The sequence below is a fragment of the Balaenoptera ricei genome, chromosome 1 (assembly GCF_028023285.1).
Source record: "Balaenoptera ricei isolate mBalRic1 chromosome 1, mBalRic1.hap2, whole genome shotgun sequence".
In the NCBI taxonomy this organism is placed as follows: Eukaryota; Metazoa; Chordata; class Mammalia; order Artiodactyla; family Balaenopteridae; genus Balaenoptera; species Balaenoptera ricei.
The window spans coordinates 14,387,122-14,401,107 of record NC_082639.1 but is presented as its reverse complement, the minus strand read 5'-3'; the positions used below and the strand labels follow the sequence as shown (position 1 = coordinate 14,401,107).

The following is a 13,986-nucleotide window of genomic DNA, read 5'->3' as shown; positions in this document are numbered from 1 at the left end:
TTTTTTGACTGGGAGATACATTACATGATTCGAAATTTAAACGATACAGAAGAAATTTGGATGCATGCTACAACCTGGATGAACCTTGGGGACATTATGCTAAGTGCAATAAGCCAGTCACAAAAAGACAAGTACTGTATGATTTCACTTATATGAGGAAACTAGAGTAGTCAGATTCCTGGAGACAGAAAGTATATAGAATGGTGGTTGCCAGGGGCTGGCGGGGAGGGGGAATGGGAAGTTACTGTTTAATGGGGACAGAGTTTCAGTTTTGCAAGATGAAGAATTCTGGAGATGGGTGAGGTTTACATAACAGTGTAAACGTACTTAATGCCACTGAACTGTACACTTAAAAATGGTTAAAATGACAAATTTTATATTATGAGAATTTTACTACAATTTAGAAAATGGTACAGAAGGGGACAGAGTGACGAGTCTCCCTCCCACCTTGTCCCCAGCCACAAGGCTCTCCCTCTGGAGGCAACCGCTGTTTTCAGTGTGGTGGTGGAGACTACTTGCTTTCCGTCCTCCTGCCCTGGGTACCATGGGCAGGGGCAACTCGGATGAGGCCCCTTCACTGATGGGCAGAGCAAAGATGCCTTCCACTCCAAGAGCCTGGGATGAGCACCCCCTCCCATCCCCACTTCCAGGGCACGAGGCAGCGGTGCCCAGATCTTCTAGCCCTGTTGGGTTGGGGGATTGAGGACCCAAGGCTGTGGGGTGGGGCAGAGGTCCTGCCTGGGGAAAGCCCCGGAACTCGCTGTCCCTCTCGCGGTGGGAAGAGAGCGCTCTTAATTCAGTCCTGTGCCTCTAAGTGGGCACTTGGGAAGTGTTTGTTGAGTCTGTCGTGGGGGAAAGAAGACGGAATCTAAGCCAACAGCCAGAGGGGTTGGGCTGCGGTGGACGCTGAGACTGCTGGGCTGGGCGTCCCAGAAACACCCCACACTCACTCACTGGGGCGTCCTTGGTGCCGGGTCTCATGCAAGCGCTGGAGTGTGGCGCTGGATTGGACACGAGGGAGGTGAGACATCCTCCTGAGATGAGACAAGCCTCCAAAGACTTGTTTGACGGGCCCATGTGTCACCAGGTGTTGAGAGCAGGGAGTCTGGTTTGGTACCCGGGGTTGCTGCCTGGTGCCTGGGGCCCTGGCCATCCACTCAGCAGAGCTGCCACCCCAAGCTGAGCTGCCCATTCTCCATGGCAGGAGAGACAACATAAAGACCACGTTCCGTGGCTAATCAGTGCCCACCTATTGAGCGTTTACTAGGAGCTGAGCTCTGTGCTAAGCGCGTAACGGATGCCGACTCATTTAATACACCAGCCCCACAAGGCAGGTGCTTCCACTGGCCCCCACCTTAAAGATGGCAACCAGGAGCACAGGAGGTTCAGTGCTTTGCCTCAGCCGTGTAGGGGTGGGACGGGTGGCAGGGCTGTGGGCAGGTGTGTCTTGGCCAGTGGAGGTGCAACGCTAGGGCCTTTCTCCACCTGGGTTCTAGGGCCCAGGAAGTGAGTAAACAGGCAAAGCAAATGCCCTGGCTAAGCGGCTCTCTTCCAAGTCAGTGACTGTGACCCAGGGGTACACATCGGTGCTGACCCCGGCAGGGTAATTTGGGGGTGTTTCCTGAGCAGCGTACTGGGAAGCATGGTAGGCAGTGGGGTTTACGGAACCGATGAGATGCGCTGACTACCGCGAGGCTGCTCACACATGGGAGTCAGATGGACCTGGGCCTGGAGCAAGTCATTTCACCTGGGCCTCGGTTTTCTCACCCATAAAGTGGGAAGGATAACGCCTGGTTCACAGAGCTGTGGTCGGAGTAAAGTGACTAGACTAGCACAAAATAAGCATTTTACAGTGAAAGCAAGTCCTCCCTTTCTCCAGGAGAGCAGAGTCTGATGAGAGAGGCAGAGAAGTGAATATTTACAGCACCTGGATGCCATGAGGAAGGCATGTACTGGGGCTGGAAATACTAGGATGGGTGTAGTGACTCATCCTGGGGAAGTCCTGAAGGGCTTCCTGGAGGAGGTGATGAAGGTGTCGCAAGCCTAGAAGAGGTTGGAAATGGTGCCCCAGAAACTTGACGGTGGCCTGCACTTTGGGACACAGATTCCTCCTCACCATGAGATGCTCACTGAACCACTTTCCTTCTCGGAGCGGCCTGCTTGGTGGGGGACAGTGCCCACTTGGGTGTGGTTTCTAGACAGAAGCACTGGAAGGATGGCAACCTAACCCTCCCCCCTCCCCACCCAGAGTTCTGGGTTACTGGCATCCACAGAGCTGCCGGGTCCCCAAAGGGGCTTTCAATAAATGACACCAAAGTGGGAGTGATGCTGGACACCTGGGCAGATATGGACACTGGGTAACTGGAACGGAAGACTGGTGTAAACAGCTGGAACCTCAGATTGGCATTGGGACAGGTGACCAGGGGCACCTCTGGGGCTGGGAGAATGGCCTTCAATGCCTTGTGCCTGCTGGGGTGGCCCCATGAGAACAGCTGGGCTCTGGCTGGCGGGACCCCTCCTGCCTTAGTCTCATCTGCTGTCATGGTTGCCCTTGTCAGGACAGACTTTAAAGCCTGAGCACGTGCCCATTCATTCTTGGGGCACGTCTGGGGGCATGGAGGGCAGAAGCAGGACACTTGCTGGGTTTTGCTGTCAGTGGAATCGGCGGTGTCAGCATCTGGCTCCCTTGGCCACCCCCACCCCCCTGTGCCCCTGGTCCCCCAGCCAGGTGACGGTGGCATCTAGCTCTTTCCCATCATCATCATCAACATGATGGTTATGGCAGCATAGAGGCTGTGGGGTCAGCCGGCCCTGGGTTCAGGTCTGGCCCTGTCACTTGCAGCGTGGTCCAGGACCATTCTCCCAGTGTCTCTGACCATCTGCTGTTGGGAGGTCACGGGGGCGAGAATGATGTCACTGACTGCACCTGTCATACACGAGTCCACTGACTATTTGCAAAATCCCTGTGAGGTGGGTGGTCTTACCGAGGCTCAGAGAGGGTCAGCAGCTTGCGCCAGGTCACAGAGCTGCAAGATGTACAGCTGGGGTTTGACCCCAGGACCTTGTGGCTCCAGAGCCCCTGCCCATCCCTCCACTACACACACTGGTTTGAACCCAAAGGGTGACGTCCCAGCTGGCTTTGACACTCTGTGGTTTATCAGATAGCTTTGCCGTCAGCATGGGGTGTTTGCCCAGGCACTGTGGAAATTGTTTTCTGGCCTGGCTGCGTGGGCCCTTCGAATTTATCCAGTTTGACACCATTGCATTAAGAATGGGAAAGTGATGCTAGAGGAGGGGAAGGGACTTGCCCAAGGTCGCACAGCAAGTTAGGGGCAGAGACAGGACCAGATACAGGGCTACCTGCACAACGCTGGCTGCCTCGTTGCCTGAGGGGGTGTGGGTCTGGGGAATGCGGTCCAGGGAAAGGCTTGCGAGTCTCTCCCTCCCTCCTCTCTCAAGGCCTGGTGGCTCCCCGCGGAGGGCCCCAGAGGCCAGCCAGCTGCCCTGTAAAGGGTACCCGTGGTCACTGAAACAGGTAGGGAGAGTGGGGATGACTTCATACAGCTCAGCCCCGCTGTCCATTGGCCAGGCTTGCGATCAGCAACTTGCTGGGAAAATTCATTCGCCACCTCTCTCAGTTGCTTCTAGATCCCCAGAGGGTCAGGATGGAGAAGTGTCCCTGCTTAGGTGGTCCGGGCCTTACGCACCCACCTGTTCCTGCCTCCCCCAGACAGGCGTAGGCAGGGCAATGCCAGTGATGAGAATGGCCGTCCAGCAAGGGCGCCCGTGTACCTTCGCTTGAGCTCGTTTAATGTCCATGAGCCCTGCAAGGTAGGATTGCTACCCCCATTTCACAGAGGAGGAAATTGAGGTTTCTAGCTAGTGGTAAGCAGGCCTTCCAGGGACCACATAGTGGCAGATGGCTTTCTCAGTTTGCTGCCCTTCTCAGTGGGGCTGGTGGAGGCTCCTGTAGCCTTTGATTCTATCAGGCCCGAGCAGCTCGTGGCAAGTGCTGCAGAACCAATCATGGAATGAGTGAGTGGACAAACGTTGAGTCAGTGCATGCTGCCATCCCACCCCCTGCTTGCTGGTCACTGGTGATGAGGGCCTGATGCTGTTACCCAGGGTAACTCTGGATGGCGGTGACGTCCCTGAGGCTGTCTCCTCTTTCGGGCTCCAAGGAAGGGCCACATCCAGGGTCTGCACATCACATCCAGAGGGACTCTTAGAGATCATATTACAGATGGGGAGACTGAGGCCCAGGTGGAGAAGGGTCTTGCTGGGATTGTGCAGTGAATTAGCAACAGAGCCGGGACTTGAACCAGGATCTCCTGCCCCCTAGCCCAGAACCCTCTCCTCCACTGGGTGCTTCCCCATGGACCTTAGACCCCCACCCACCCCGAGTATCCTTGCACAGACCTCTCCACTGGGATCCCTGGAGGCGCCTGGTGTTTCAGGTTGAGAGCAAGTCTGTGTGTGTGCGCGTGTGTGCGTGTGTGTGTGTGTGTGTGTGTGTGTGTGTGCGCGCGGTGGCAGCATGCTGGGAGAGGTGCACACTTGGTACGGTGGCTGCTCAGCCCGGCCCATCACCAGCTCACAGCCTGTGCTCTGGCCTGCCCGGGCAGTTCCTGCCCGCCTGTAATGGAATCGGCTGCCCTGGTTAAGTGTTCACATTAAATTAATACCTCCTCTGCAGAGACAATCAGCTGGCATTTAATTTGTGTTTCCTTCTGAGCAACAAAGTACAGCTGGGCAGCTGGGCCTCTGATCGGCACGTCTGGGAGGAGTCCCTTCCCCGGATGAGGGGCTGGGTGCCGATGGGAGCACCGGAGTCCACAGGGAGGGGGCCGGGAGGTACCCGTGAGAGCGGGGCTCGGGGGGGATGGAGGGCCTCTCCGCTCACAGGCTGGGCGGCCCGGCCCTCCTTTTACTGGAGAGAGAAGATACAGCAAAACAGATGAGAGGAGGCAGTCGGGAGATGAGGCTCCACGTGTTTCAGCGGTGGGCTGCCCGAGAGGAGGATCTCCCTCAGAGAAAAGTGGGTTCTCACCATGTATCCCTGGCTCCACCCCACTCCCACTGCCCTTTTGCTCATCTGTATTTTTTTATTCTGCCACAAACATGAATTGTTTGTGATTTTCAACAAGGGTGGTGGCGTGGAATGAGCAAGTTGACCCAGTTGTGATTTGTAAGCTCTCTAGCGGGGGCTCAGCAGAAGCTAAGGGGTGGGGGCCCGCCGAGTGCCCACTCTGATCTGTTACCCATCGGCTTCTGCAAAACTGCATTTGAAGAAGGGTCCCCCTGGTCTGCCTCATCCTCCAGCTCGGATGTAAGTCTAGAGAAGGACCTGCCAGTCAGGGCCCCAGCTCAGCCCCAGCTCTGCAGCGAGGGTGGGGCAAGGCACGTCCACGCGGGGAGGGGAAAGGCACCTCTGCATCTGTGGGTGGGCTCGCACAGAAGCCAGGGGCAGCGCAGAGCCCCGGGGACAGGTGGGCGGAGTGGCTCCAGCACACCCCCTGGCAGCCTGCAGCCGGCTGTGCTGCTGTGGGGTGAGATCCCCGTGCCCGGGTGAAAATTGCCCTCCGCCCATCTGCCCTCTGCCAGAGGCAAGACCCATGCTTGGCCTAGAATGAAGTTTTCCGCTGACAGCTCTGGCCTAGCCTCACCTGAGTTTGCTTTCCATCACCTGAGTGGGTCGGCCTGGGCGTGCCGGCGGTTCACCTTCCCTGGAAAGGTGCGGACCATTCCTGTGGGGCCCTCCCAGCTCTCTGTGGTCTGGCCACTGGAGCCAGCTGTGGGATTCTGCAGTTTGAATTGAACCTCGGAGCATCAGTTGTCTGCTATGTGCCAGAGGTGGGACTGGGTGTTTTCACCCACACCACCCCACTTCATGTAGTTCTCACAACCCACCCTCGAAAGGGGTGGTGTGCTTCCCATCTCACAGATGAGGCAACTGAGGCCCAGAGAGGGTAATTGACTTTCTCAAAGTCACACAGCTGGGAAGCAGCAGGGGCAGTATTCGAACCCAGGCTCTTGCTCCCCAGGAGTCTCTAGGACTTTCTCTTCAGAAGCCCCAGGGCTATCCCAGGAGCCTAAGTTGTCTTCCTGGGGCTGCACCCACTTTCCTCTGGAGCTACAGCCCCGGAGCTTCTTTCTGTGAGTGCACAGGAAGTGAAAAATCTGTGAGTCAGTCCCGCTGCCAGTGACTTCAGCTTGGCTTTCCGCCCCTCAGTAGGCCAGGCTTTGTGGCCCCTTTCCGGTGGGCTGTGTGTCATCCTGAGCTGATGGGGGAGGGGAGACACTGGCCCTGAGTGTTAGCTGGGGGTGGGGGCTGGCAGTGAAGCTGCCGATCCCCTCCCCCCAGTGGCTTGCGGAGACTTCTCGTCCGTCACGTGGTCCAGCGGTGGCTCCTCAGGAATGCGGGGAGACCACATCTGGCTGAGGCGGGGCAGCTACCTCCCCCTCCTGGCCACCTCCTCACACATGTGCTCCTTCTGCTAAGATGGTGGCTGAGCCCCGCCGAGATCTCGGCAGCGGTGTAGGGCTGGGGAGTCATTTCCTCTCCCTGCTCATTGCCCTGACATCCCTGCTTTCCCATCCCGGGCCTGGAGCTGTGGGAAGTGGGAGAGGGAAGCTTTCTCCTTCTCCCTGCCCGCTTCCTGCCCTGGCCCGCCCTCCCGCTGGCCTGGCCTCTCCCAGGGGAGGTTCAGGAGCCGAGTGGACGGAGCAGCGGAGTCCCCCAGCCGGGGCTGTGCAGATTGAGGATGTCCAAGGGGCCCTGGCTGGGGAGGGGCAAGCAGGGGGGCTGAGGAGTGATTGCTGCTTGGATCATTCATTCATTCAACAAATCCATTCAATAACTGTTTGACTCCTTACCAAGTGTGGGTGGGTTTAGGTGTAGGGAGAACAGCAGTGAGCACAGAAATGGTAATTATAACCGGTTCTCCGGCTGGGGGAGCGGGCAGACCCCCAGCTTTAGACCCGACTCCTCCAATGACTTGTATGGTGGCAGCCATCCTGTGCCCCTTTTCCCACCTAGAACAGGTGTCTCCCCCATGTTTCCTCTGTGCTCCAACAGGCCAGGGCACCTGGCCTGGGCACCAGGGTGCTACCGGCACCCACATTCTCATTCCCGATTTGTGGGCTCCCCAGTCTGAGCCCCTGCTTGTCCTTTGCATTGACACAGAGGCCCTCCAGGACTAACCCTTGTCCAGCACTGCCGTGTCGTGGATCACACCCAGTGGATTTGGACACTGGTAAGCAGAGGGATTGGGGTGACTGAGTCCAGGGGCAGGAGGCTGGGCTGGGGCCGGGAGGTGGGCCCTGGGCTCCAGTCCAGCCAGAACCAGCCCGTGACTGGGGGCCAGTCACATGACCGTCAGAGAGTGCGGGAACAGAATGGCTTTTCTGGAGCGAGCCTGGGGTATGCTGGGCTCACACTGTGTCTCATTTACAGATGGAGAGATCGAGGCTCTGAGTGGGGGAGGCAGAGCCGGGGGTCAGACTCGTGTCCTTGCACCTCGCTCCTCATGAGCGCTGCTTGGGCTGGGGGAGGGGAGGGCACTCTGCTGTCCACTCCCTGGGTGACCTGCACCTCAGTTTCCTTATCTGTACACTCAGAGGCGTGGTCTAGGGGAACTCTGGTCCCCTTTTCAGCTTTCGCTTCTGGAGATTCTCTGAGTCTCTTGTTTCCATAAAATAGAAACAACCCCCCCTTGCTGGCTGTGTGATTTTGGGGGAGCTGCTTCATGCTTTTGGACTTTACCTTCTTCATCAACGACATGGAGGTAATAATAACCCGACTTAGAGGTTACTGTGAAACTAAAATGAGGCTCTGCCTGTGAAGCCCCCGAGGATGGTGCCTGGCACATCGTAAGCACTCAGTCTGTGTTAGCTGCCCTATCACATCATCATCGTCATGGCATCAGTATCACCACCACCATCATCCATCCCACCTGCTTCAGAGGCTGGCGTGAGCATCCATAGACCGAGAGCATTTTGAGGAGCTGGCATGCGTACAAGGCTGTTGTTGAAGGGTGTCTGCAGATGCGGGGAGAGTGAGAGGATGCTGGGGGGAGATGCTGGGGGCGAGAGAAGGTCCCTGTGATGTGGTTGGGGCACGAGCTAGATCTGGGGCCTGAGCACTCTTTGGAGGTAGAGAAGATGGAGGGTGGTCCGTCGCTGTCCCTGGCATCGTGGGCCGGCTCTTTGGGTGAGAGCCATGCTTGATGAGATGCCACAGCCAAGCCGCCTGGGAAAGATGGCATCCTGAGGTCTGCTGCCTCAAGCCTGAGCTCAAGGAGGGAAAACAATGGAAGTGGCTGCGGAGGCTCAGAGAAGAGATGACATTTGAGACAAGCCTGGGAGAATGGATAGATTTCAGGAGGCTGAAGAGGAGGGAGGGAAAGGGGAATCGAGTTACCTCTGATTCTCTGTTTTCTCATCTGCAAAATGGGGACCATCCTTAGGGGAGGGTTAAGTGATATTTTATCTTTTTTTATTATTAATTAATTAATTTATTTTTGGCTGCGTTGGGTCTTCGTTGCTGCGCATGGGCTTCCTCTAGTTGCGGCGAGCGGGGGCTACTCTTCGTTGCGGTGTGCGGGCTTCTCATTGCAGTGGCTTCCATTTGTTGCAGAGCACCGGCTCTAGGTGCGCGGGCTTCAGTAGTTGTGGCACACGGGCTCAGTAGTTGTGGTGCACGGGCTTAGTTGCTCTGCGACATGTGGGATCTTCCCGGACCGGGGAACGAACCCATGTCCCCTGCATTGGCAGGCAGATGCTTAACCACTGTGCTACCAGGGAAGTCCCTTATCTTTTATATGTATATGAAGGCCCAACATGGTGTACACCACCCAGGAGGTGACCAATAAATGTCCCTCTCTCCACTCCCTTCGAGAGAAAAGAATCTGGGGACTTCCCTGGTGGCGCCCACCACCAGGGAAGCCCGCATACCACAATGAGGAGTAGCCCCCGCTCGCCACAACTAGAGAAAGCCCATGCGCAGCAGCAAAGACCTAATGCAGCCAAAAATTAAAAAATAATAAAAATAAATTTAAAAAAAAGAACAGGATTTGGAAGTTTTATGAGCTGGTGGGTCAGGGCGGGCAGGGGTGGATCTAAGTGATTCAGGCTGTCTTGGCCTTGGCTAGAGCTGTCTGTGTGCACTGGGCCTTCATTTTCCCACCTGTAAAATGGGGAGGAGGTTTCTCTGCAGCTTCACAGCCGCTGTGTGAGCTCCTGTGCTCAGCAATGGGCCACACATGAAAGTCAGGAGGGCAAAGGCTTAAAGGACATGACATCCACCAGCCCCTGACCCATTGTAGGTGTGTCCCCTCTTGGTGGCAGCTGGCTACTCCCTGGCCTTCCTGCTGGCCTGTCTTTGCTTATGTTGGTCCTGCTGCCTGAAACTTCCATCCTGTTGAAACCTTACTCCTGTGGGCAGATCCAGATCAGGAGAGGGGGCCGTGCCTGGGAAGCAGGTTTTGGAATGTCAGAGCCCACAACTTGGTTGACCAGTTTTTGGTTAAGCTGCATGCTCCCTCTCTCTGGGCTGAGTTGCAATAAATGCAGGGCATCTGGGGCGCCTTAAGAAACATCACTCATCCATCCTTTCACCCCAGTCAGCCAGAGCAGCTGAAGGGCAAAGCTTTTCTGCACTGTCAACATTGAAGCTGGCAAAGCCAAGCTTTCCCGCTGCGGCTGGGAGGGGAGGTCAGCGTAGGCAGCGGGTTTGGTCTGTCAAGCCAGCTGCTGTCAACACACAGGGGTCCTTCTTGGGTCTCCTGGGGGCAGGTGCACTGGCTGCCCACCCATCCAGCTCTGGTAATAAAAGGCCCATGAAGTCATTTGTGCAAGCTCATCTGGGGTGCAGCTTAGAGAGGCGAGGGGGCCACCAAAGTGCCTTCTGCAAGGGAGCTCATTAGAAATGAGCCCCACCCCAGACCTGCTGAATCCGGGTCTGCACGTGAACAAGCTCCCCGGGTGATTCCCATGCAAATCACAGTTGGAAACTGGATGCTTTAGAGCATGAGCTTGGCTTGAGTCCCATCCTTGCTTACTAGCTGTGTGACCCTGGACAAGTTACCTCACCTCTCTGAACCTCAGCTCTCTCATCTACAAAATGGGTTTGGGGAAAATTTCTTTACCCGAGAGTGTTAATAATTCGCATGAAAGCCGATGAGATGTGTACAAGGCACTGAGCCCAGTGCGTGGGACTCAGACTGTGCTCGCCAATCAGTGGCTGCTGCTACTACAGCTAATGTGTCTGGAGATCCAAAGACGTGGCTTAAGTTCTCGCTCTGAGTTGACTTGAGACAAGTTGCTTTCCTTTGCTGGGCCTCATTTTTCCCGTCTGTTCAATGGGTCTGTTGACCCCTGCCCCACCTTCCTCACAAGAAGTTTGCTTAAAGGAAAAGTGAGGAGGGGCTGGGCCTTATCCCCAAAAGCCCGTCTTGGAAATGGGTGTGTATGGGGGAGAGATGTCCCTGGGTGCCCGCATCTTCAACCCTCACTGCCCCCTCCTCTGCTGCCCCTGGTGTTGCTGCAAGATGCAGTAGTGAGGCTGGCCTCAGGAGCCAGGCTGCAGCCAGCGCCACACCGGGCTCTCCCTTGTCCCTTGTCTGCTCAGCGGCTTTGGAATTGAGCCCCCTGCCCCACTCAGGGCAGCGTGGCCAGTAAAGATGATTCAGCTCGGGACCTGTGTTCTGGGCCTTGGCCTCCCTTGAGGGGAGCCCCAGATGCCCCATGCTGCTGGGCGAGGTGAGGGCAGCCTTGAACTTCTCCCCACCTGGGATTCCTGTTCCCCACACTGGGCCTGGGGCTGGACTCAGTTTTCCTATTTGTACAACGAGGGTGTTCAGTGAGATGATCCCACCTGGGTTAGATCCTTAGATTCTCTTGCTGCCCCTCCTTAGCTTCCTCTGTGTTCCTCATCCCTGCCAGGACCCCTGTCCCAGCCCCACTGCCCACTGGGTTCTGAACTCTGCAGCCCACAGAAGATCTAGGCCTGGCTGCCACCACTGGGGGCTGGTAAAGACCGAAGGGAACGGGGGATGGGGGGTGAGTGGCGAGTGTGTCCTCTGGGAGCCCTGGCCAGGGCCGTCGTGTCTCCTGTGGGAAAGAAGAGGAATTTTCCTCTGTGTGTGCAAACAGTATCCGTTTTCTCTTGCTTCCAAAAGCTGGTGACGTAACCCACTCTTCAGCCATCCCTCCCCTCTGGCCTATTTTTAGCTGGCCCCGACAGCATCCTAAAAGGCTTCCAGACCTGCCTGCTCTGAGGCCATGTAGGGAGGCAGCCGTAGGGTGAAGAAAGAGAGAAACTCCTGGTCTGTCTTTCCCAGGATGGGGGGTGGAGAAGGACCTGTCCCTCTGGGGAAGGAGGGGCATCTGGGTGGGAAGTGCGTTAGGGCTCTGATGGGTCCTGGGTCTACAGGAAGCCTGGCAGGGTTACAAGCACTCAATCTGGAGTCTCCAGCCTGGGTTTGAGTCCTGGCCCCACTTGTCCTCACCCTGACCTTGGGTACCTGACTCTGCCTTGCTTGCTTCACCTGTAACGTGGGGATCATGGTGGCACCTAGGCTAGAGGATTGTTTTGAGGATTGAATTACATCACGTAGAATGGTGCCTGGTACAAAGTAAGCACTCAGTCAAGGTGGGCTGGTATTGTTGTGGTAACTAATTATTATCATCCCATCCTGCCTCCGGTTAATGCTGGAGGTATACTCAGAGCCCCCATGTGCCTTCTCCCCTTTGTCCTTTCCTGTTCAACTTCAGCCCACGTATACACAAACAAGATGACATATGTAACGCCCCTGGAATAGAGCCTGGCACTTAATAAGCATTAAATAAGTGAGAGTTATATTTATTTTTTGTTTTAATGTAATAAAACAGACCTGGGTTTGAAGTCCAGCCCCACCCCCTAACTAGCTGTGTGTCTTTGGGGAAGGTGTTTAACCTCTCTGAGCCTCAGTTTCCTCATCTGTAAGATAGGGATGATAGCAGCTAGGTAGGAGATGTCTTTGTTGGTTAGGGTAGGTGGTAGGACAAATTGACTCCGAGATTGCGATGGTTGGCACGATGAAATTTGTTTCTTGTGGTTGCAAAGGAGAGCCTGAAAGTGGTGCTGGCTGCAGCCTTGCTCCTGAGAGCAGCTTCAGTACCATGTCTTACAGGAACGGAAAGAGCAGTAGCATTTGTACAGTGCTTCACAGTTTGTGTGGGGGGCTGGCGGTCCCTCCTGCCGTCATCTCCCGGTGGTGCTGTGCTCATGCCTGGAGCCTGGCACCCGTCACCACCACCTGGTATCATGGGTCACCTGGCTGTCCCACACATCTAGCTCCCTAGACTGGGAGTTCCCGAGGGGCAGGCAAGGATGGAGTCGCTGCTGCACCTTCCTTGCCCAGCCCGGGGACGGGCCCAGGGTGGGTGCTGGCATTGTGTCTGAGGCTGGACTGGCCTGGGGAGGCCACCCTCTGACCACCTGTCCCTCTTGACTCTTGCAGATGGGAGGAGGAGCTCGCCAAGCGCATGAACCTACAGACCATGGTGGACACGCTGCAGGAGGTGAGAGGTCCTGACCAGCAGAGGCTCGCGGGAGAACCACGTGGCCAAGGGGCAAAGCCGGGGGCAGTTCCCAGCACAGCCTCTGTACTCTGCTACCTCCTGCTGCCTCAGTCTCTCCTCGATGGAGCCGGAGGCCTCTCCCGCCTCCCCTCCTTCGGGGCTGGGAAGGCACCAGCACAAGAGTTGCAGAAAAGCTTGGGCACAGGAATCCTGGTGCTGCCCCTGGCATGCAGGAACAGACTCGGGGCTGAGTGCCCTGCACAGGGCGGGTGGCCACATCATCAGGTGGGCTCCCAGCCCTGGCAGGTGCTCAGCAGCGGGCATGAGGACATTCTTTTGCTCTTCTGGCTCGGTGGCTCTGTGTTCTGGGCCCTGCTTCTCACTCGCCTGCTGTGTACGCCGGGCAACAAACTTTACCTTCTCGGCCTCTGTTTTCCTATCAGCCAAATGGGCACAAGAATGGCAAGTCCATGAGAAGGCATGGAAAGCTCTTTTAAAAAAAGAGCTTTAAAAGCAATTTTAAAAAATTGTCTTCTGATATTTAAAGTATTGAGCCTCTAAATAAATAAATAATTAATTAATAACACCCCCCCCCAAAAAAAAAGAAAGAAAGAAGAAAGAAAGAAAATAAACACTGATCTTCTAAGGAAGTTAGAGACAGATTAAAATAATGTCAATATGCAGAAGGAAAAGGATGAACGTCCCCCCACTCCGCTTTCTTTTATAAGAAAAGTACTTTTTGCTTTACACACATAACATGCTCATGGTCAAATACCTAGAAAATTCAGAAAAACACAGAGAAGAAAATAAAACTCACCTCCAGTTCTCCCCCCTCCACTGTTGATAAATTGGTGTGTGACCTTCTGGTCTTTTCTGTGCAGACACACACAAGCCCGAGGTGGGGATGTTCGGTTAGGCTGGCACATGTGACATTGCCATTCTGGAGATCGAAGATGGTCAGAGATTTTGGCAGTTTCACGTGAATTGACCTACTACTGGGATCCCTTTTACATCCACTTTTTCTCTTGATGTCTGCCATGGATTTTTCCATACAATAAATAATCCTTGGAGAAGTGTTTTAGGCTGAGCGATGCCCTGTGCTGAGCGAGGGCTGAGTGGGGACCCAGGCTGGGACGAGGTCTTTGGCACCCCTTCCTTCCCTGGCACAAAGGCACCCGGCTTGGTTGGATGTCAGGTGTCCGGGGCTCTGGACCCAGGTGTCCATTCCCCTCCCCTCCAACAGGGAGACCAGCCCCCCTAAAACCTCCCCCATCTCCATCCCCCGTAGGCAGCGCAAGAGGCAGAAGCCATCCAGGAGGAGATGAACGAGAAGATTGAGCGTCTCAAGGCCGAGCTGGTGGTGTTTAAGGGGCTCATGAGTGACGTAAGTGCCACCGACCGCCACCCCCAGGCATCATGACT

At 55.7% G+C, this 13,986-nt stretch overlaps 1 protein-coding gene across 2 annotated transcripts in view; it reads left to right on the top strand.

The window, feature by feature from the left end:
- The window catches only part of IFFO2 (intermediate filament family orphan 2), a 48,546-nt gene that overhangs the window by 21,493 nt on the left and 13,067 nt on the right, over nt 1-13,986 (top strand). For both annotated transcript variants that reach the window (XM_059914966.1, XM_059914959.1), the window contains exons 2-3: nt 12,504-12,564; nt 13,853-13,948. In XM_059914966.1, coding sequence (XP_059770949.1) covers nt 12,504-12,564; nt 13,853-13,948 — 157 coding nt within the window. The remainder of the gene's footprint in view (nt 1-12,503; nt 12,565-13,852; nt 13,949-13,986) is intronic.